General features: G+C 39.9%; 1 protein-coding gene across 3 annotated transcripts in view; it reads left to right on the top strand.

The window, feature by feature from the left end:
• dlgap1b (discs, large (Drosophila) homolog-associated protein 1b) overlaps positions 1 to 25,092 on the top strand; it is an 88,951-nt gene that overhangs the window by 24,253 nt on the left and 39,606 nt on the right. For all 3 annotated transcript variants that reach the window (XM_046057498.1, XM_046064996.1, XM_046072724.1), the window contains exons 2-3: positions 7,603 to 7,685; positions 23,211 to 24,348. In XM_046057498.1, coding sequence (XP_045913454.1) covers positions 23,278 to 24,348 — 1,071 coding nt within the window. In that variant the 5' untranslated portion in view covers positions 7,603 to 7,685; positions 23,211 to 23,277. The remainder of the gene's footprint in view (positions 1 to 7,602; positions 7,686 to 23,210; positions 24,349 to 25,092) is intronic.

The following is a 25,092-nucleotide window of genomic DNA, read 5'->3' as shown; positions in this document are numbered from 1 at the left end:
TGTTGGGAACTCTTTTCATCTAGGGATTTGGCGCACTAGCGAGTATTTACAGCAGCAGGACTCAAAATGTCAGACGTGGCTCATTTTTAAATTCATTTTAATTTTAATAACTAAACCAGTGAAGGTTTATGGCAGAGGGATACGTTATATCAGGCTTTGGCTACGCAGACAATACTTGTTAGTAAGAATAATTTTGACTTTTAACGGGATTTGTTAACAATAAGAAAAATATAGAACATCACCAGCCTTATCCATTAAATCCCAAAGAAAGCCAAGCGTGAACAATTTGGCTATAGATGAGGCTTACTGCTTTTATGGAGCACAAAATCTTTTTCCTTAAGAATAAAGATTATGTTCGTCATGTCCACTATGAATGTTAGAAGCCAATGAAAATTTACATTTTCTACTTCAACCAACTTTGTGATATCCAATCTCTCATCTCACAGTGCCAGCAGCTACCTTTTAACCATCCAAAATTGTTACAGAGATATTCAAAAGGAAAGAGTTCATATTTTGGAAAATTGTCCCATCACACATTTGTCATCTCTTTCCCATCTCTTGCTCTGGGCAAAACATCCACCCTGAGCTTTGTGCTTGTGTCTACATCAGGAATAGTATGTTCACTGCTGCTTGGTGGTGCATGTGAAAGAGGGCAGAGAATGAGATCAAAAGAGATTACAAAGAGGCTTAGCAGGGTGAAGAAAAAAGTACATAATCACCGCCACCATCCCACTCATCATCAGCCTTCCGTTTCCTCTTCTCAGCCGGATCCCATTTATCATCTCTTCAAAGTACTGTAGAGTATTGAGTTATGGGACCGCATTGAAACTCTTTACGTCTGACCCAAGATCAATGTAGTCTTGAATGCCAAGAGCTGTGCCTGTTAAAAGAACAAAAACTTCTCTCATAACTGCATTCTCTCATTTGTCTGGCTTGTGTCCAGGACTTTCAATCAATCTTTTCACAGTGAGAACTCAGAAAGAGATTTAATTAGATCCTGGGCGTTGAACTGCGGGTTCTTAATTGGTACAGGATAAGTTCAGGCCTGATTGGAGTCCCTTGCTTGTGTCCACTTAGGCCACTGAGCACCACCCTTCTCATGAACCACTATTTGTATTCACCCTTCTCCCTCCTCAGCTCATGTCAGTCATCCACAGCCCATGGCAGCCTTGTGAATTTGTGTAAAATCACAGGCCTGGACTGTTGCTGCTTTACTAACGCTGCTGCTGCAGCATACACACTATTCTGTGTTAGTCAGATTTCCTGGTGTTATTGTTACACCAGTGTCTTGGTACAGTATAGCAAAAGGCTGTTGCTCTGCCAAGTCTAGAAAATTGCCCTCTGGTTACAGAAAATGTTCTGATAGATCGCTGCTGTTATTGTGACTGAGATGTGGAGAGCGATGGAGTGAGAGAAGGAGCCAAGTAAAGATAGAGAGAGAGAGATAGAGAGAGAGAGAGAGAGAGAGAGAGAGAGAGAGAGAGAAATTGTCTCCAGGGAAAATAAAGTGAGGACTGGAGAGAACACAGATTATTAAGGAGAGAGAACAAAAGAGTGGAAGAGCAAAAAAGATCACAAATAAGGTTGTCGGTGCAGCTTGGAGAGGGAGCAGCAGACAGAAGATGAGGGAGACAGATATGAATGGAGAGTGGAGATGGACTGGAGCTGTGACAAGATGGTCTATTAACAGTTCATTCTCTGCTTCCGCCTCTCAAAGGCATGCGTCCCCGTAGAATTCGATTTATTAGACTATATTGTATTTTCTGTTGGAATTGATGTGTGGAAACGTTGTGGTGGCTTGAGGTTCATGTTAGTCTCTCAGAATACGTGTGATTTGTGTTTAAAAAGATGTGCCGAACCCGTTTCTCACTGGAGATAGATCTAACTGAACATTTTCATTTTACATAAAGGAAACAATCTGGGTTGTTAAATTTCTTAATCCAATCAGAATTGTCAAGGGGATGCTGAAAGAGCACAAAGCTGACAGGAGCTCATGGGGTGAAATATTATTGAGGAAGATTTGGTGTGGAGCTAATTACCTGCCTTATGAAGAATTCAACACGAACTGAAATAAAAAATTTAATTTTGACAAAAAAATGTGGGGGCTGCCAATGACTCAGCAGATGTTGAAATTATTTTAACAAAAAGTAAGTGGGAATCAATGCTAACGATAGCAAGCCTGGATAACTAGATTTGGCTTTCCGAGTGGAAGCTAGTTAGCAGAGTTTACAAGCTTCCACATTCCGAGTGAAATACAAGCAAAATGGGTCCACCCAAAGGTTTAATGTTTTGAATCACTAATGGTCCATACAGCACTATGTGGGCTTATGGAAAAAGGGAACATCTTGTATTAACATTTGTGTGGAGAATTCAAATTTCAGTCAAACTTTACATCATTATTATATAACTTGTTAGCTAGGTCAACTGCATGTCAGAGTTAGTTAACACTGAAAATGGCAAGAGATACCCTGAGGGTGAATGAAAGGAAGCACAATGCAATAGTCAGCCAGTAGGAGGGATTATCTGATCCGTCAGCATCTATTGAGTCAAGCTGAAAGATAAGAAACTGTAGTGATCATATTGGTATTCATTTCACTTTTAGACTTGGTAAAATTCACACAGTTATAATGCGCCATATGTCTCCTTTACTCTTCCACTAGATTCACACCACAGGCCTTCACACTCAGTGCCAAATTTGCTGCTCATATCTGATTGTTTTGGCTGCTGTTCATATGTATTCTAGGATATAACCCATATCCTGTCCTAATATAAACTGACAATGATGTCAAAAAGACAAATGTGCATAGAACGATAGTGACAAAAGGTATCACATCTCTTTTTGTACCTTCAGTATGCTTCTCCTGCTCTCTGCAAAGGTTAGCAGACTTGCTAACACTGAAGTGATGATGAAACAAAAGATTAGATCTTAGTTGAATCCAGCTTCAGCATTAACCTCCCAGTGTGCGCATATTTCTGCATTTCCATGTAGTTCAAGATCTGTTCTTTACATTTTATTGTTACTATGTTTCTCTCTGACAGGAGAGATCATCAGAGGTAGTGTGAAACTTAGCTTGTTTTTCTGAAGGGACACAGAAAACAACTAGGGACACAACTAAAGTGAATTCACTGCTTGATTTTACAGTGCCGTCAATTCTCCTTCTTACACTGACTCAAACCTGAATTCTGTGCATCTACACATGCAGGTGTATACACACACACACACACACACACAAACACCTGATTTTTAATAAATAACTACCTGTCATCAGTGTGTGGTTCTCGCATTACAGCACTGTGAATTCATTAAGTGTGCCCTTTGGAAGTCTAACCACCCAGGTGGGGTGCTGTCAACCCGCCCTTGCCTCTGAATCATGCCCTGCATTTCAATTGCAAATACTGTACACATCTCAGTGCCCTTGTAAAAAAAAAAAAACACAACCACACAGTGACAGGCAAACATACATACAAGTAGGCCTTCACACACAGACATAACTCACATTCTAGTTTTTTTGAGCAGTGCAAAGAGTTTACCTACCTCTCTCTGACTGGCCAGTGGTCCTAAAACATATTTTTCTGCCTAACTGTCAGACCTGGAGACAGATTTTTGTACACCATGTCTCCTTCTTGAAATGCAGTTTATTGGGCAGCAGGAAAAAGCATAAGAAAGAAATTGTAGACGCAGACGGGTATCCTGGTTAGTTTAATCGCCCACGATTTATTCAAAAGCTGGAATAATTTTAATCACGCAGAGATTTGGGAGTATTTTGAATCGGATTAGTGTGTTTTTCTGCAGATAGATGAGATTCTACAAGTCCACGTCTGAGTCTGTGTCCGTGTCCGTGTATTCCTTCATCCATTATGTATGATAATGGTCCAGCCCTCAGGTTTTTCGAGGGATGCTACTGTTATGTATATAGCTGACTGTTTTTGCAGCGTTGGAATTAGGTTTTATAGAAAAAGTCGGGTCAAAGTGGGCCACAGCTTGGATTTATAGTTCACCTGAGCAATGTCAGTCCAAAGTGACCTGAGACTGTCTCACTGAGTCATCACTAGTTTATTTGTAAGAGTGTGTATGTAGAGGGGAGAGGGGTTAAAGGCGGTTGTGGACTGGCAGAGCTAAGTCTAAATCTTCCTCTTTTCCGTCAATAATTCTCTGCTTTTTCACAGTCCCTCTAATCCTCTTTCTGACGTGACTCACTTCTATTTATCACTAGAGTGCCCCATGCCTCAAACAATCATGCAAAAGTGCGCTGACACTCCGTTTGTGTGTGTATGTGCGAGCATATGTGAGACTTTCAATCTGTACCGATCTTGATGTTCTACTAGATAAGTGTGTGTGTGTGTGTGTGTGTGTGTGTGTGTGTGCGCTGTCTGCTGGCAGATAAGGAATTGCATGACAACACATGAGTTGCTGTTACGAGCTTGTGCTTCACAAATTCCATCTTTGTTCAAAATAAGCATCAACATCAGATCAGCTGCTGACTGGTGTGAAGTCACGCTGCTGTGAAAATGTAATAAAGCATAAAGATAATCACTGCTTAAGTTTGAATAATGGCTGTGTATAATGGATCTGTGCTACACCAGCATAGAGATTATGCATGATGCTGGCCAGGCAGGCAGCCCGCTGGTGCTGCTGCTGATTCAGTGCAAGCATTGCTGGGGCTTGGGGGGTTAATGCAGCAGGGCCACGGGCTGATCCACAGCCCATCCTCATCTGCCAAAACTTCAAAGGATGCCCTGACAGAGTCTAAAGCGCCATATCCTCCGGACCAGGCTCTGCAGAACACTTCCCCTCCCCTCAGTGCACAGGTCAAACTCGGCCTCATCTTTTATGTATCGCATACCCCACTGATTGTGCTCTAAGAGATTCATGAATACAGAGGGACCTATTTCTGTATCACACTCCAGCATATGGAGGGTTTTATTATTTTTTTTTACAAGAGAGGAAATTCTTCTCTCGTTTGTACAGCTCTCACTTTATTTCCCTCTCATTCTTTTGTCTGTGTTTCTGTTTCTGTTCCCCTGTCATTTTTCATCCCTGTCTTATACCTATCTCTCACTGCACATCGCTCTCCTGACTTCCACTTATTTTGCATGGAAGGTCACAGTCATTTCCCCTTTTGACAGACCTCTTCTTTTCTTTGGTATTTATTGTTCACTCATGAATTATTCAGATTACAGATTTAGAGCTGCACATGACTTACAGGAAGCTTACTGGAGATGGACACTTTGAACAACTTCTTCAAGTCAAATCTTGGTACATGTAGCTGCTCGAGTCTGCACACGTGCTTTTTGAAAAGTAATGAAGACCTTTCCTAATGCCTGATTGGATGCCCTCAAATGTATTTAAACATTATAATGAAGGTTTAATCGCATTCTTAATTTTTGTGAGCATGTCCCTGTTGTTGATTTGAAAGTAGAAACAGCTAGGGAGTGGCCATTGGGTCTGCTTTGCCTACGCTGCTTAGTGTCACAGAGCAGTGGCATCATTATTGCTCTGAAAGCTGTAGTAGCTCATGTATTAATCATCTCATGTATTAATTTATGTTCATCCCTTGGTTTACTCATTCGTGAATACATATGTTGATAAATTTTACATCAGCCCCCCCATCTCTCTGTTTCTGTACCTGTGTTTAGGTGATGTGTGTGTTACGCACTCCAGCAGAGTGTGAAATTAAAATTCTCCCCTGGTGATATGGTTGACAAAGAGGAGAGGACACATGAGATGTGAAATCACTTCTTTTACTGAAGTTGTTGTCATTTTTCAGTTGTAACTATGAGGCAGCTCATATAAAGACAGTTTTACCACTTTTATCACAAATATTTATATTTCCATACTTGCATGTATGTTTATAATGCTATCATTCTTAATTAAACAGTGAAGGCTTCTGTGTGGTATAAAATTATAATTTGCTCCATATATACAGTATATTCCTCATTTGTGAGTGAATTTGAGATTATAAAGTTCAAGTGCAATCTGAGTCGTTTTGAGTCATTCTTCAAAATAACAGGCACCTTAGAGGTACTCTAACTATAAATGATCAAATCCTTGCACATTTTCAGTTGGGGTTTTCCAGATCAGGTGAGTTGTAGAGAAGACCTTCTAATACTGAAAACTCACTTAGCACCAGATTTCAGAGTTTGCATCAGATCAGTAAATTGTTCAATAATTCAACAGCTACAAACCTGAATTTATTAAAATTTCAAATTCTTACATATTAAACGTTTGGTCACAGTGACTGAGTAACTTACAAACATTGGCGTGAGCAGAGTAATTACCATTAGCAAGCTAACTGTCTTGCATTACAGCTAATGGTGAAAAAAGAGCTTTTCACCAAATTCAAACAAGGAAAAATGTCTTTATTGTCTCTTGTTTTTTTTCAGCTCCTTAAACCCTATCTCAAAGCAATGAGGTAAAGGGGCAGAACTTTAGAAAATTACAGGACAATGTTTAGTATTTTTCACCAAATTGTCATATACTGTAGAACCACACATTTCTAAGATCATAAATATAGGCCTACATAGTTTGTGTTTTGTTACAATTCTGCACCAACTTTGCATGAACTTTACATTGCAAGACTTTGGTTTTATTGGTATCCCAGCATCCTTGTCATGTGAAAAGGACCTGAAGCCCCACAGGAGTATCAGTGCCCTCCCTCTGACCTGTGTGTTTGTGTGTATGTGTGCAACCTGTCCCAGCCAAATCCCACCTGGCGAGCGTCGGACAGACCACCATCTGTTCCGTGCTCCCACATGTAACTACCTGCCACCTCCCCTTCATCACCTTCATGGGATATCAGGAAATTGATGTTTTCTAGAAAACTAATTTGCAAAGTGTTTCAGTGTGCACAGTCTCAAAAGCACAACAATGAATCTGGTTTGATAGGTTATTACAAGGGATAATTATATAAGATGTGTCTCAGAGCTAGATGTTTCTTACATAAGCCCTTTTCTTGTGAGAAAAAATCTTCAGCAACATGACAGGCCACAGCCGCGTGCTTTAAGAAACGGGAGCACAGTGTTGGTGATCTGCTTTATTGTAAAGCAGGGTGAGTCATTGCCCTGAGACAAAGACTGGTTTCACCCTCCCCTCAAAACACTTAACACGCTACAAGTTCAAATAGGCTTAAAATGATTTTCGTCCCTATATCTTTACTTTTTTCTTGCCTAAAAAAGAATTCTGCACATGCCCCCTCCCTCCTTTCGTGCTGTTTCCCTGAGATGTTGTTTCCCAAAATTCAAAGTTTTGGATCAAAACCAACATTTTTGTTCTGTGATTTTACAGCCAAACAAAACTGGGCTTGGTTCATTATGCACACAGGAATGTATTTTATTTCACCCTCTCTGGTCAATGAAGATCAAAGTTTTCCATTTTCTTCTGGGGTCTACTTAAAAGGGTTTATTTATATTGCTGTCCACCCTCCCCCCAGCATTTCACCAGTAATAACAACACTGAAATGTGTCTGGAAAAAGCGAAAGGGAGCAACAGCATGAGCAACATGGCACATAGGCCAGCACATTAGCCACTAGGGCACCACATGAGTATTTTGATATGTTGTGATGAATTCTCAGCCATGTATTTTGTCTTTATTCCCTTCCAAGGTGGGGAAATGTGCACGCACGGAGGACAAGGAGACTGGAATTAAGCACAGGAGAGAAAAAATGCCGAAGATGAGACAATAAAGGTGAGTTATACTTCTCTTTTCTCCGCTGGATCATTATACTGCTTTTGGTAAATGTAAGTAGCTTTGCATGCACAGGTCAGTGTCTACCTATAAAGTGGGTTTCACAGAGGTAAAGCAGTACATAAAGTAAAACCTATATAACCTGTATAATATCATATATATTAAGGCCACCTTTGAATGCTGTCAATTTTCACGCCTGCACACTCACAATTCACTTTTGACGTTTTTAACACAGCCTTTCTTGCGCCAGTTATAACCTTTTGATGCACTTTTAGTGGAAACACATCTGTCAAGGTTGACAGCTTGCCATAGATGGCAGAAGGAATGTGACAGAAAGAAACAAAAAATGCTGAGCAGAGAGTGACAGAGGGGCGAATGGCAAGAAAAAGGGGGATGACGGGAAGATGTGGAGATGAGACAACAGACAAATATGAAAAAGAGCTTTCACAGAGGCTTGGATGAAATGTTTTTATTTTCCTGTTTGTGAAATAACAACTGGTGACAGAGCAGATGGCGGTGGTGAGATAAACAGTTTAAAAAGTATGTAAAAATGCTTAATAGCGAGTAAAAGTGCTGAACTTCTTTACTGTGCCAGGCATAAGTCAAAGCATTCTGGCAATGCTGTGCAGACAGCAAACAGGAGGGAGGGCAAAGGATTTCGAGTTGTTTTTAGGACATAGGACACAAATAAAAATATTACTAGATTTACAATCTAGTATGACAATCATAATCATCATTTTACTACTTTCACTTGCTGATGGATGCTGTATAATACACGTGATCTTTCCTGTTCATGAAAGTTACTTTTTTATGTCCAAATACAAATATAATGACACAGTGTATGCAAAGGGCTGACATAGCTCCAGTGTGTGCCTCTCATGTATTACCATTACATTTGAAATCAAAATCCAAATATGATCATCATCTAAAAATGATTCCATCTGCTGCATTTTAAAAATGATTTTAAACTCAAATTGCACCTCTTGGTAGCCTGACAAATTACATATCTCCTTAATTTGTATAATGTTTTGATGCTGTTTTGAAGGCAAAGGGAGGTCACACCAAATATTGATTTGATTTAAAATTATCTTCTGTTCACCCAATTGATAGATATAATCTATTAACATGTCGATTTTTGAAAGTATTCTTACTATACAGCATTTTTCCACACCTGCACAGCACTGTTTTTTTCCGAAAATCTGCTCTTTGACTCAAATGTAAAGACAATACATAACATGCACATACTGGGACTAAGGGCTGTTTTCACTGCCATTGGAGCACAGACATTAACAAAACAATCAACAGTTCATGCCTTGCAATTGGAAACTCTTAAACATACAGGCTATTCCCACCAAAAAACAGCCATTTTATTAATTACTTTATAATTGATTTAGTAATTAAAATGATCTAATCTAATGTAAAACTATTGGCAGGATATAATATGTTGAAGCTAAAATCTTAGGGTCGCTTGTCCGTCTGCTTGACAGTGGACTGATTTGTGTACTGACTTATTTTGAGCTATAATGTGATGTACAGAGTTTTTATACTCACAGGAAATAAATTAGAAAAGAATAAAGCACTATGTTCATAACAATTACAGCACCTGCAGCTGAATTTGGATGGAAATAGTGCATCATCATTGCCATGAGTGGTTAATATATAATCACGCATAGGATCCCATCTCAGGCTCAGTTCTTGCAGACGAGCCAACCCTGAACCCTAAGGCCCGGGGCCACTGCCAGAAGGCTGGATTTACACTGAGCACAGCTTACCATTTGAACACATATCATTGCGCTAGCTCGTGTCAATATGGAAGGCTATTTGAAAAGCAGTAATGTGTTACAAACAGACTTTAAGCCAATATTTTCTGTATCTCATGGTAGCTTGGAGAGGGAGAGGGATAAACAGGTTGATAGCTGAGGCTGTATCACAGAATTCCCGCTGTGCAGCCACACTCTTCAATTAAACAATTTTCTTTCAAATACTGAAATCTTGATGCTATCCTGTGCAAACAACATTTTTGGTTTCCAACATCAAGTGGTTTTCTGCGGAGTGTGTTTATGGAGATTAGGTAGCGAATGAGTGTGTAATTAGGGATGATCAGATGAGGTAAATCTTGGCCAGTGGGAGGAGAGCCATGGCGCTGATACTGGCAATCACAGCAGAACAAAATGGACACTGGGGGGTTATGGGGAAAAGATAGAAGAGGAATGATCAAAGAATGGAGAGGTGTTGTAGGTAAGCTAGAAAGGGAAGATCGGAGAGTGGACATCCAGCTGGACATACTACTGACGGTGTGGGAATGTATGAGAGCTTCTCTTCATGCCACAATGACTCAAAGGTACTCACAGATTAACAATAAACTCCCCGGACTGAGCTAATCTACTGTAGTCAGCGAGCAAATAATTCATTCGTTCAGCTATGGAGCTTTTAGGCAAGGTGTGATTAATTCTTCATTTTTTTCATCTGTTGGCAACCAGAGAAGAGGTTTATTGAGAATACACATTGGGTGCCGTAGATGATACTAGGGCTAATACTTATAGGGCTAATACTTGTAAATGTGGCCCTTAAGTGATAGTGATCACAAACAATTATTAATCCTTCCACACTTTCAGCAACTCTATGAATGATTCAGTATTCTGAAATGTCTTTATGATTAAGGTATTAATGAGGCCTTAATATATTTTAATATAGAGTGCTGCGAAATGCTCAGCTAGAACTTCCTTATCTTTAAGCCTCCCCAGTTCATTAATTCATAATTCACACATTCGCAAGCTAAATTTAAATTCTTTTCTTCCCCCTACAGTTCAAACACTAATTTAAGATTATATCCCTGTTGCAGAAATGGGACTCCTCGACCAGGGTTCACATCTTGAGTGTTGCCCATGATAACGTAATATTCAAAAAAGTAAATGTCAATTATTGCACCTCAGTATACCAGTAAGTTGGTGGCTGTTCTGTGTGTACCTGAGCAAATTATGAAATGGGAAGCTAATTTAACTTGCTCAATGAGCAGCACATTTCACGGTTCATTTGGCCGTTCATGAAACACTCAACAGCGAATCCCCGTTATAGCCTCAACGCTTTGTTTCTAATTCCAACACTTAACAGTAGTGGGAACAAAGGACATTTATTTGATGTACTTTTCATCACACTGTAAAAAAACTGCGACTCAATTATCTTAGTCACATGAATAAATTATCATAAGGTTTGAAACAATACCACAGTTAAAGTATCTATGAAAATGCATAATATTCGACTTTGCACTTGAGACAAACTCATTTAGTTTCTTCCCTCTCAGCTGATTTGTAGGCCACTGTTTTTTTTAAATTTGTCACTTATTAGTGTTTTACACACTTTGAAAATATAACTAACATTGAGTTTTACTTGACCTGTGTACTCTTTAGTCTCCATGGGAAACCTGCCTATAATATCCGTATTAGCCTGTAAAGTGTTTAAATTTTCCATCTCCATGCACACTCAGTGTTTGACGATAAAAGAACAGAGCATTCTGAACATTGTTAAATGAACATTGTTAAAACAAATATTGGAATTGGCCTGAAAAATCACAGATTTGTGAATGCACTCCCTTGTTTTCAGGGATTGAGGGTTTTTTTATATACAGAAAAATCGATTTAATTGACCTTGGATGCGCAAATAACATGTCATGTCTTAAAGTGAGAGTAATTCTGCTTTTAGGATATTGGGTCTTATAATTGTGGCAAGCCAGAGTGAATAATAAACATAAGAGAATTAATTAGAGGCAGACATGAACATGCATCTGAAAAACAACTCTATGCTGCACTAGCCTAGTGATGCATTTCTCAATTCTTCATGTCTCTCTCTTTCTTGATGTCTTTCCCTTTTTTCTCTCCTTCCATTTTAATGGAATAATTTACTATAGATGTTTCTGAATGTGGGCCCTGAATAACATAACATGTTGTCCACGGCTACCCGCTAACAGAGAACAGCCACTGAATTCCTGCAGAAGGGAACCATCTCAGTAATCTGAGTTTAGCAGCAAGGCCCCAGTCTTGAGTCTTTGATAGACGTCGGCTAAACCTGGGCTGACAGGAGACATAATTGAGTCCATTTTGATGACATAAGTCTCACTGGTTCCACTTAGTAAGTATTTCTCCTCTCCATGTCACCAGGTTTTGAGTTGAGGTCAGCTGGGAACTAGCTGCTAACCGCACGGTGCTCACCTGGTCTGACACTTGCTCTCTGTGTAGGCAGCATGTTTGGTTGAGGCTCAAATCTCCACAGTGTGCGAGGAGAGCTGGAATTCTGCCACCTAGCCTCTGTGTGAGTGTGTGTGTGTGTGTGTGTGTGTGTCTTTGTTGTGTGTGTATGCATGGCGTTGTATTTGTGATTGCTTTCCTTGTGTATGTGTGTGTCGCACCGGATATGCATCCACCAGCACTCATGCGAGTAGACAGCGGGTTAGACCCCCCCACCCAACCCCTCTTGCTCAGTTGGATCTCACTCCCAGATCTGTCAGGCATCTGTTGACGTGTCCTCGATGTGACATGCCACCCACAGTGAAGGAGAGGCACAAATCATCCAGCTTTTTCTCGTTTTACCCAAGTACCTCCCATTACCAGTCTATAACCTCTGTCGGCAGAAGTTAAGCAGATAGCCTTGCATTAGTCTTAGAGATGGAGCCGAGGTAATCTCATCAAAAGGCTTCAGCTGGTCATCAGACCATTATGTTTAAGTGTTTCCCTAAAAGAAACGGGCAGACAAATTAGCTTTTTTTTTTTTTTACAGTTTTCTTGACTTTTTTCCCAGAAAGCTGAATTAGATGCAAATCACAAATATTGTTTGCTATTAGGCTTTGCTGATTCTCTGTTAATATATTTTTTAATCTTTATTTAGCATATATTGTTTAATATAATACATTGTTTGGCAAAGGACAGTAGTAGCAATTTAAACAATATCAGCTAAAAGCATATTAGCACATTAGCTGTAGGCACTTAAGGTCAGCTCTATTTGCTAACATGTAATTAAGTGTAGAATCAGTTGCTTGAAATCACCTGACACTCTGGATGCCTGTGGCAGCAGTTTGATGCTAATACCGCGCGACTGTGGCAAGTGACCTTACTGTGCATACTGTACAAGCAAAGTGCATGTGCACAACCACATTGCTTGTTCCAGCAGTGAATGTGGGTGCTTATGTCTTTTCATAAAACAACATGAATGCTTTGCAAGTCATGTGCAACAATCCATTACATTTTAAGTCAATAGGCAGAGGATTAAAATCACGGGGAAACACACAGTGAGGCACCTGAATTTACACAGTTTGTTTTGTAATGTTTAATTGTCTACGTTCAGTTTATTTGTGTTGCTCACAAGTACAACTACAAGACTGAAAATAGCAGGTATGATGAAGACGAAGCAGCAGCACTCATTATTATCTACAAGTGTACGAACACAGAAGAAATGCCACAAGGAGGAAACAGTCAGCCTTACACTGACATTAGCCACATTAGCAGCTTCACATGTGGGCTATGGACGTGGCTGATGTATGATGCTGCAGTGTGAGATATATATACACACACACACATACACACACGCACGCAGCCTGACTCTAGAGGGTTAGATTTAGCTATCACAGCAATATGCCACTTCCATGTAGTTCAGGATCAAGCGCCCCAGATTTCACAGCTATTAAGAGAGAATATAAACAGGAAGGTTTCTTTTCTATGTGAGTACAGATGGAAATGTGCATATCCAAACATAGGCGAATTCTTTTTTCCTGATGTTTTTATTAGTTTGTGCTTTGGCATGCTCAGAATAGCTTTTGAATGTTATAGTGTCCCACTTTGAGAGGAATTTTGATGAAATGCATATTAAGCAAAAGCACCTTACCAAATAAACTCACCATACCATATAAACACATAATTAAAACATAATCTCAGTCTGATTAGTGCAAAATCATAAACAACAAAGGAATAAGAAGAATAGAAGTGTTGAAGTGTATCTCATATTTTATACCCATCAATAACTTACAAATAGGTGACAAATTAGAAGAACAACCCAAAAAACACATCAGTTTCAAAATCTCCCATAGGTGTTTATTTGCATTGGCATCCTGGATAAGATTTCCATCAGGATCAAAATGTTTCATCACATGATTAAGGTAATTACTCTATGTTGAGTGTCAGTGGCCCTTCTTTCTAAGAGGACCCAAAACCATAAAAATGTCTCCCACAACAAAACAGAGCCACTGAACCCGTTCATTGTTTCTTCCCTCACTTATTCAGATTTTTCCACTGATTTGTCAATCTTCCCTATTACATAGATATGTAGTAGTCACACTGGACCTGCAGGTTTTCTTTTTGTCCATCCAACAGTGCAGTTAATGGGGTATGAATCCAGCTCAGCCTACTTACTGGAAATGAGTAGTCAGTATGGGTGACTTCACAAGTGCTTTAGTATTTTTATATAAAAAAATTTTTCTGAGATAATAAGTCTACAACTATCTTTCACTATCTTTTTTATGTCAAAATTTATATCCTCTAAAAAATAGATGACAAGACTGGGGTTTGGTATTTTTTCTCTACTCCCTTGCATGCTCTGTGGATACGTGAAGATATAAAGCACAAGAAATGGCGACTTCTGTTGCTCTCCACACATATGATCCCAGAGCGGTTGGTACATATGAGTTCTCATTAGCTGGGGTGAAAACACATTGTCTTCCACCAGAAAATCCATTTGTTTCCATGGTGATGCTGTCCTCTTTTGTCCAATTTCCTTGCCTGCTTTTTATGGATAGCTTTGAACTTTTAGTTGTTGGTTTTTTTTTTTCAAAACAGTTTATTGGCTTCTTGTTCATTTTAAATAAACAGAACAAAAAATTACAAAAACTGTAATCCCCATCCAAAATAGCACAACATTCTTTGTTTCGGCATATTCGGGAGGAAAAAAAAAAAAAAAAAACAATTTTTTTTTATATATATATATATCACAGTATATACTGTATATCACAGTATATATGTATAAATATACAGTATGTATATATGTATGTGTGTGTGTATATGTTTATTATGCCTGCCTATTCACAAGCATTACACAAGTTACTCTTGCTGTTTGCAAATTTGCACACTAACTTGGAGTACCAGTGGCAATCCTGATAATAGGCATCTACACAGGTTGTTTATAAAATGGAAGAAAGACGTACACATCTTATAAAAATCTTAATTTACCAAACTGCAAGACATCAAGCAATAACATGTTCAGCTTGTAACAGACAGAAATGAAATTTGTTAGTGTTTCCTTACATTTACTGGAAAATCTTCAGGGTATATATGTAATAAACATATTTATATTTATCAAACATATTTAGCTTTTTTTTTTAAAAAGAGAACAGAGAAAAGGGATGATATATTCTCACTCTGTAATATCAAGTTTGCTAGATCGCTAGATAGATACACATAGCATTATTGTCCTCTAAAATGGTTACTTTGGTTTGGCTCCTGGGCAATAAACTAACATCTATAATCAGTTATCTCTGATATGCATGTCTCTTGGGTTGCTCATCCTCCAGTATGTTTTATCTATAATTGAAAACAGGAAAATTAACACTGTGGAAAAATATAGCCTTAAACTCAGAAAAAGTAAATCCTTAATGACTGGATTCAATGTTGTACTCCGTGATACTGTGATAATACAGGTATTAGGGCTGTCACTTAAAAATAAAATAAATCAAGAATAGTAACAAAATTTAACTAAGTTCTAATTGTTTTGAACTCAGCCCACGTAGCCTGTCCTAAAAACATTGTAGATTTCACTTAAATTCCCCCCTGAATCATAACAACAACTAGGAAAGTCTGAGAAAAGTTTGTACTTGACTTGCTGAGTTGGTGTCATAATACCCAAATCATGGCGGACGAAAATAAATGCTTTTTATTAATTGATTAGTATTAGTATAAAACACCATAACAAGGTAAAGCAATATTTTAGTGGTTTTAGGGAATGTTCTGATGCTGTAACAAATATGGGTCAAAAACACACAAACACGTCAAACTCTTTCAGTATACTTGGAGAGCAATACCACATACAAAATAACCCAGACGCTATACAAAAACATCCATGCTGTTTCCACATTACGACTTAAAGCTCATGACTACACCAAAGTTGGAAGAACGACTTCCCTACTTGGGACATGGGACAACTCGAGTAGCACGTGAAAGCAGCAATTATCAATTGAGTATTACATTTTCTCCCAAGTCTTAGTCTGGTAGATCAAATTTCAAATAAAAATTTCAAATAAAACATTTCTAGAAGTGGAACACATAGTGCAGTATAGAGTAAGAAAAGTATATGGTTAAAATAAAACATCAAACTAAAGTGAAACATTATTTTAGTTTGGCAGGGTTTTGGTATGACACCTCTGCACGGTTAAGATCAGAATTTAACCAAGTTCTGAGAGATCACATGACTGCCTTTTATATAAAGAAGTGTAGCATATTAACTTTAAATGGCATCCTTTAAAGCTAACGTAGAGGAGCTGTCTGTTTTTTCTTGAGTTCCACTGTATGCTGGACGCACGATGGATTCAACATTAAGCCACACAATAGCAATCTCAGTGGAGTCATGGCCTTTTGTTATGAGTTGAAGCCCAGTTTCAGATCCACTCAGTTCAGTCTCTTCCCTTTTAAAGATCAAGGGATTCCTGAAAGAGTATGTTAATTTTTAGGAAAAAAAGGGGAAAATGCTTTTCAGCACAGCAATCTTATATTATTGCAACTAATGTATTTCTACATGAATCCATCAGATGAGATGTCACTTTGGGATCGAGTTATTGCATTTACAATTACATTTATTTATTTAGCTGACACTTTTATCCAAAGCGACTTACAATTGCTATTTATGTCAGAGGTCGCACTCCTCTGGAGCAACTAGGAGTTAAGTGTCTTGCTCAGAGACACATTGGTGGATGTGTCACAGTGGGGAGTTGAAACCAAGTCTCTCAGACGAAAGGCATGCGTTATTGGTTGAAAATATGCACACTGAAATGTAAAATGTAAAATGTAAGATAAATAAGCATATCAGGGGTGACACATAAAATAATTGCAATGCTTTTGCTGAGTTGTACACAGTAATACATTTTCACAACCTCCTTTAAAACTTTTAAATGACCTTCAAATCCCATGCTTGGTTGCTTCCATAGCAACTTTTCTGTGTTGTTGAAGTTCTGCAAACAAGTAGCATAAGCATCAGAGACAGCTTTGCCTGTGCTTTTTTTTAGACTTATTGCCTTTGTTAATTTGTTTACCTTGATCAAATAGATCTCATCACTAGAAGAATTTGTCTCCAGAATGTGTTTGGTGGATCCTGAGCTATAGCTCAACACAGTCACTCCATTTGTCAGAGAGGGCCCTGACAGTCAGCCTAATTAGTTTGGTTGTGACAAATGAGCTGTCTTGTGGAAAACGGGAACATCAATCCATTCATGAAGGCATGTGTTTTCATAATGCAGCCAATACAACGAGCAGAAACGTGCCTATTAAGTGTCGGGTGAAACTGCATCGAACAACAAGTTCTAATGATGTGTTTGGTTAATAAACAAATGCTTTAAAGATGTGCTGTAAATATGTATTTGCTTGTCAAGTTTATGTAGCTTGTTTTGATAAGATGGCAAGCAGTTATTTCATTCCTTAGTGTTTTAAATAAAGCCTGCATGCAAATTGAAGTGGAAACACGTTGCGTGAGTTTTCATTTATTGATACAGTAAAGATATACTGCCTGGCTTCTTATCTTCCTTGGTGTAGAATTTAAAAACACCTTTGAAAGACCCTGCATCAGGAGGGGCATATTCACTCTCCAACACAGGCAGGACTGTTATCATGTCCAATATTGCTTTTGTAGACATTCATATATTTTATGAAGCACATCATACAAACCACAAGAAATAATTAGTTTTTCTTGCATTGCTGCAGCCAGTCTGGATAACTCAAGGAAGACCGTCATCTATCATTTAAGACTCATTTTAACAGTAAGACATTAGAGTTAGTGCTTCTCAGCCTCTCCTGACACCCCTAAAAGCCACTTCTACATAATCTGGATATACAAAAATATTACCAGTTCCCTCAACGGCTTTTTGGCCCCTGGCTGTCTTGAAAATGTTCTACGACATCATTCTTGGGGGGTTTTTTTAAAGGTGCTGTTCACACATTCACAATGAGAACATCCTGTGTGTCTGTGTGTGTGTGTGTGTGTGTGTGTGTGTAGCAAGACGGCATTTACTGCTTTTTTGTCACTCAGTGTTTTACAGGGAAAATTTTTATTTTACGCTTTACTGACTTCTTCCGCTCAGAAAAGCACAATGTTAATCTTGTTTATTCTAGAACATGCTGCTCGGTTATCTTTTTGCTCTATATCTGTAAAGGGTCACTTCACCCAAATTACAAAAAACAGATAGATAAAACTTAAGATAGTTTTAGTTTTATTGCTGAGACTTCTGCCTTGACCCCATTAAAGTGGACAAAAATGGAATTTAGTTTTGTTTCACTTGCTCCTTTCTTAAAACTCACCTCTGGGCTGCCTCAGTAACTCTCCTGGTAGAGCACGCACCACGTATCAAGGCTGAGTCCTTAACCGCAGCAGCCTGGGATCGAGTCCGGCTCAGGCCCTTTGCTGCATGTCACACCCTCTCTCTTCCCTGCCTTTCCTGTCTCTCAACGAAAACTTTTTTTTCTTCAAAAAAACATATCTGCAAGGTCTGTGGACTATTATGGATGAGTTACCGAGACATTGTATCTAGAAAGACACATCATTGTCCAGCTTTTTACTGTTAATGTCATCTTTAAACCGAGCACCACAAACACAATTATCTTCACCACTACAGTATTGTACTTAAGTGGCAGAAGATGTCTCAGAGGCAGATAGATTAAAACCTGAGAAAATAAAACCAAAGTTGTCTGCATGGCAAGGACACTGCAGTTTATGTGTGCACAAATATTTACCCAGAAAGAGGGAAAAAGCACCTAAAATGATATTTTGTCTATGCGTATTTCATGACACATATGGGAACAATATTTTAAAAGTGGAAAGTAGGTCACATCAATCAAGTATGCAAGCAATGCACTAGTAACTCTGTATTTTTGTGTGTTCACATTAAAACATTCAATGCTAAATGATAATTGAACATACAGGAATACAGTGTTTTTGTGTGTACAGTGTAGTAAAAAATCACAGGGGTATAGGCTTACTGCTGTCCTTTTTCTATCTCACACACACAAGCCCATAACCAAATATATACATTTGTGTGTGTACAATATCCAATATCTTCAATCTTACATCCAGTCTGTGCAGTAATATACCTAGCCTGGTATCAAAGGGAAAACTTCACTTGACCTGAAACAATGGAGGTAAATTGCTGTACTTCGTGTTCTTCCACACAAACATACAAACACACACACATGATGAGCCATATCCACTGAGGTGATTTTATTCCCTGTGGAGATGAGATTGGTAATGTTTTCAACCTTGGAGAAATCATTGCGAGGTTTGAGAGTGAAGAAGACAACTTTTGTAGCCTTGGCTTCTGTAGGCCTCAAAGAAGCTCTGTAAGCCCTGAGGGCCATCTTGCAACTAGCATTTGATGTCGATTGAGGAAGAAACTAACTGCAATCTGTACAGTAGCCTTTTATTTTGCCAGCAAGAGAAGCTGCAGCAGTCTTCTCAGACTAAGGCATATTGATTTCACCAATTCCTACAAAGTTGGTATGCAATAAGTCGATGTTACTTTGCATTTTCATACCACCTTTGTTTATTTGTGTTGGTGTGTCTCAAAGCTTAGGGGGAAGTAAAGAGAATTAAGAGTAGACTTGACAACTGTTTGGCTTCATCCAAGATTGGCTGCTGTGATGATGGAGAGAAAAAATCTATTTTCCATTTATCTCATCTGAGCCCAAAGAAGCATGGCATCTAAATAGAATTTAGCCTGCTGTGCTGATGCAGTACAGACGTGCACTGCTAATGGGCATTAACATTCATAGCCTGCCTTGTTTTATCTACTCCTGCATTTTGTTTGCACACCTTGCTGTTCAGCACAATCACTTTAAATGTAATGAAGTCTCTGTGGTTTTCAGAGCCTGTTCACACAAAGTAAAAGTTGTTTGGGTCTTCTTGATGTTTGCTTGTTTGTTTTGTGCTGTGGAAACATGTTTTTTAAACGGCATAGTTCATGGAATTGTTGTACTGGTGGTGTGGCTTAAGACAAATCTCCACGTTAACAATTGACCACTTGCTAAATCCATTGTAAATAATAGCTTAGCAAATATCACGTGTCATTTAACTTTCCAAAAGGCTTCTCAAACCTAAGCTGCAATCTTTAGCATGTCCGGCTAACTAGCTTACAACCTATAGTAATCAAGCATCAACTTTTTTAACTTATGCAGTAAGTTAAGTTACATTACAAAAGTACTTAACTTTTCCTAAACCTAAACAAGTAATTTTGGTGTTGGTCAGTGTTGGACACTAATGCGTTACTGTAACAATATTATTTTTCCCGGTAACTAATAGTGTAACTAATTACTTTTCTAAAACAGTAATATTATTACAGTAACTAATGCAAGTAACGCTGCGTTACTCATTACTGAACGCGCCATCCTTGACGTGAAAGCGCAACCGTGCGGCAGGTCAGCAGCACCAGACTTTGTTGTCTACGTCTGCTGATATCCAAAAACTAAAGGAAGAAAGGAGAACGAGGGAGTGAGGCGTTCTTTCCAGCTGTAAGTAGCTACTGCCATTATTGTGTCACATGATGCAAAGAACATTATCATCTAGTGTAAACTCTGCACGACCAGCAAAAAGCTTTCAACCGCAAACAATTCTACATCTGATTTATTGAAGCATCTGCTCACAGCAACTTTAAACTTAAAGAAAGAAACTCCAGCAGCTACTGCCACTGATGCCTTGACTCGTTGGGAGAGAGTGGTGTTAACGTAACGTTTTGTAACTACTGAATAATGCTCTTACAAATAGGCTACATGTGCAGAAAAACAGCTATTCAAAAGTCGGGATATACTTGCTATATTTTTTTATTTCAGCCTGTGGTGTTAAGAAACGTTAGGCCTTGGCTTTATGTTTTGTAAAAAAAAACACAGTCCTTGCTGCTGCAATGAATATCATAGTAGTTAAAAAGTTGGGAGAGACTGCTTTGTTTGGGGGGGGGAAGGGGGCAGTAGTGAAAGCAGTGTTTTCCCATAATTAGCCTATAATTATCAAGGCTGAATGCCACATATTGATTTTCTATTTTTTTTACTAGGCCAATTTAAAATCATATTTGATTGAGGAGCAGAACATGTTTATTTTGAGTGTCAAATCTGCCACTGTTATCACTGTAAAGGCATTATGTCCTGTGAAAGAATGGTTGATGCTTGACTGGTGTAACAACAGTAACTATGTGGGTGGGGGTCTAATTGGCAGACCACTTACAACCCAAAATGATTACTTCATTATCTTGACTAACATATATTATTGCTATTTCCGCGTTGTAAAATGGCCTGTCCAGTTGTTGGTGTGCTGTATTGAGGTTGGCTTGACCAGACGGGTAGAGACACAACTGGGTCAGTCAGTTACAATGTACATACAGCACAATACATAACAGCTGTCTATGAGCTTTCCTCATGTCACTATAGGCTGTACCTGACAGACACAGCAGAACCAGCGGATCCTCTTCTTCTTGTTGATAGACTGCACTTTACAAGTTAGCAGCATCAAAATTCAGCATCGCTATGCAGCCTGTCAGAAACACTATGGTGTGGGTGTGTGGGTGTGTGTGTGTGTGTGCGCGCGTGTGTGTGTGCGTGTGTGTGTGTGTGTGTGTGTGTGGCTAGCAGGCAGAAAGCCAACATGACCCAACTTCAGCTTTTCAGCTTTAGTGCAGTGCTGCAGACAGCTGTGCCACAAACACGCTGCTGTGGATCACCGTGAGGGCCTTTTATTTAGGTCACATTCTGTGCTTCAGCGGCCAACAGAAGGGATCTCTGTCAACTGCAATGAATACCTTTAGTTGGACACAGCCCACTTTTTAAGTGCCCTGCAAGAAGCGGACACTGTGCGAGTCTGTGTGGTATGTAGTGTGCCCTTTGTGTGAGTTCACTCTTGTGAGTATGTTGCAGATGGCTGTGGGGACTGACCACTCTTAATTTTCAGTCAAACAATACAAGAATAATATATGGCCTTAATTCTCTCCTAGAGTGATTTGAGCCCCTGGTTTAGTACAGTCAAGGAAATTGCATGAATAATTTCCTCAATTTTTCAATTAATCCAGCACCCAGTTTACAGCCACGTCAAAGACAATAATAAATATCACTCTTTCTATATTTATGCACATAAATACATCCTGCATTTGCCCTACACAATGTCCTCTAGTTATGTAGATAACCGACATGATATTTCATTCCACTGCTCTGTCTTTCTCATTTTCTCTTATGTTATGCTTCCACCCCATTTAAAAAAATATTAACCACAGTGGCCTTTGGAAGTGCATAAATCGCAGTAATGAATTCCCTGCGTAGGCTCGTCCACACTGCTGTCACAGTGTTACACCAGGGTGCGTGGGCTCTTATTATTGTCTCGTTTACCTCTAGTCCATTGGAAACAGTGTGGGTTCAGTGGCTAGCCAGCCACAGCCCCAGATGGGTAAGGAAGGCATTTTAAGGGAGCTGATGGATGCCATTGTTTTCATGTCACCATGTAAGGGAAAGGTTGTTTATTGCTGCTTGCCTTGACCGGCCTAGAAGCTGTCAGCTGGGTTTTACTGGCCAATTAGTTTGCCCACAGAGGAGAACTAGAGGTACAGAGGGAACGTGTACGATCAGGCTATAAGTTGTTTGTGTTTGTTGTGCGCGTGTGCACACAGAGCAGGTGTACTGTAAAGCAAAAATAAATGTACATTTTGAGTGCTACGCAATCTGTTACATCATCTGTTAAAAGCATATGATGATAAAGAATCTCTGCAGAGGATGCCTCTGTCTTTGCATTCCCATCAGCAATTTCTCATTACATTTTTTGGTGAGTTACAGTGATGCTTAATTTCAACCAGTACCCTTGAACAAATATAGTACACACTTGAGCTGGAAATAGATATGAACTCTTCTTGATACCTTTTCTTCCTTTGTTCCTCTCGCTTTCCTCAATCCCCTGTCAGTTTTTTCCCTGAAATCTACCACAGTGAACAGAAAAGTGAAAGAGGAAGCTTTAGGACATATTTGGATGTCAGGGACCACATGCCAAGTGGCTGCTATATTTGGTCTTTCTGAAGTTTTGAGGGACAAAAATAAAACAATAGGTCCAAGTCCTGTCAACATCATCACATTTTCTCCTCTGTGAAGGAGTGCCAAAAAGCATATGCTTCAAATGAAAGCAAGTGCAAACATTACACTGTGCTTTGAGTATGCAAATGTTATTTGTAATTAGTAATAATAGTAGTAATATTTGTAATTCTCTTTTCTGTCTCTCTCTTCTTGTGTGTTTGTCTGTTCTTCCTCATGGCTGTGTGTTTCTTTGTAGAGCTAGTTTTGGGGCCTGTGCAAACTTCCCACGGAGGCAGTTGGATGTGCACATCGACGTGGCCACGATGACAATGAAAGGTCTGTCCAGCAGCCGTAGTCACCACCACACGGTGACCTGCGACCCCACTTACGACTCCATGACCCTGGGGCACTTGGATCGCCGGTCCTACTTCCTCAACCCTGGGGAGGCTCATCCTGCTGACCACCCCTGCTATACCCAGCGCAACTCCTTCCAGTCCGAGTGCAGTGCCTACCCTGATCTGGCCAGCTGCACCTTCCCTCGCAGACATTACAGCTCTCACCATGAGCTGAAGGAGGAGTGTGGCGCTGTGGTGCCTTATACAGGGCCAACAGGGACCATTAAGGGAAGTGGAGGAGGTGGTGGAAACAACAATCGAATCCCTTCTAACCTGCTAGAGCAGTTTGAGCGGCAGGCACCGGTGCAGCGTGAAGGCTACCACACACTGCAGTACAAGCGCACTGCAGTAGAACATCAACGTAGTGACAGCCCTGGCCGAATCCGCCACCTTGTTCACTCTGTTCAGAAGCTTTTCACCAAGTCCCACTCCCTGGAGGGGCCTTCAGGGTCTGGTGGAGGAGGGAGCGGGAGGATGAATGGCAGCAAATCCAGTCCTGATGACCCGCCTTCCTCTTCTGGCACCCTGAAGCACAGTAAGCGCAGTAAGAGCAAAGACCGCTCCAAGTCAGAGCCTAAGATGCGCACTGCCATCTCAGGCTACTGGAGCTCGGATGACATGCTCGACAGGGAGATGTGCCTCTACCACCATCACCACGGGGGCAGCAGTGGAGGCATGCCTTCTGGGGTCATGACCATGGGGCGCCATCCGGAAAAATCGCAGTCGCAGTACTTCATGGAGTCCTACAACACGATCAGCGCACACTCTCTCAAGACATCACGCAGCAACAACGATGTGAAGTGCTCAACATGCTCTGGGGGCAGCAGCGGGGGTATACCACTGGTGGGCGCCCTGGATGGCCAAATGCAGATGAAGAAAAGCTCTTGGTCTTCCACTCTGACGGTGAGCAGAGCAAGAGAGGTCTACCAGAAGGCCTCAGTCAACCTAGATAAAGCTCTAGTGAAAGCTGAGCAGGGGCGCACCTGCCACTTCCTACAGGTAGGTTTGTTAGAACACCTCTCGCATGTTATGCTCCATTCATCCTCCAGTGCCAACTCCGGGCTTCTGTATTTCTACATGTATCTGTGTTTGTTTGTGTGTGTGCTCGTAGAAAGGATGACTAGGGAAGCAGTGGCCCAGACCCCATCCATCCATTCATTCATTCATTCATTCATTCATTCATTCAAAATCATCTCATGGCATCTGCTCCTCTGTATTCTAATGTGAGCATGTAGATGTTTATACCGTTACTCCTGTACTTTACAGTATGTCAAATGTCACATAACGCCAGATAGTGTACCTTCACATTTACTCTACTCGAGAAATAATTCAGTAAGCTAATTTTAAATGTACCATCACCTTGAACCGGCATACATGGAAAAATTGTCACATGGAACTACATTAATGTAGCTGCTGTGACTGTACTGGTGGTGGTCCAAGCAGTGTTGGTGTGAGTAATGGGTTTTATTCACAGAGCGAGTGTAGGTTGCTACTGTGAGATCAGAGAGTGCCAGAGGTGTGCAGACAAAGAAAGGAAAGGGGGAAAAAAGAGTCTGGTCCCTAAGCTAAATGGTCACAAACACACATGCAGACATTTTATCACACCCACCATGCTTCTCTTTTCTATTTTAGAAAAGACTGAAGTGTTTCAGATTGCATACATTTCCTCAAATCAGGGTGATCTGCAAATATAAGCCAGAGAAGAGAAAGGAGGAGGAGAGACAAGGCAGAGAGAATAGAAGG

Source organism: Micropterus dolomieu, linkage group LG01 (assembly GCF_021292245.1).
Source record: "Micropterus dolomieu isolate WLL.071019.BEF.003 ecotype Adirondacks linkage group LG01, ASM2129224v1, whole genome shotgun sequence".
Lineage (NCBI taxonomy): Eukaryota > Metazoa > Chordata > Actinopteri > Centrarchiformes > Centrarchidae > Micropterus > Micropterus dolomieu.
Note: the sequence above shows the minus strand (reverse complement) of the source record. Positions and strands in the feature narration are given on the sequence as shown.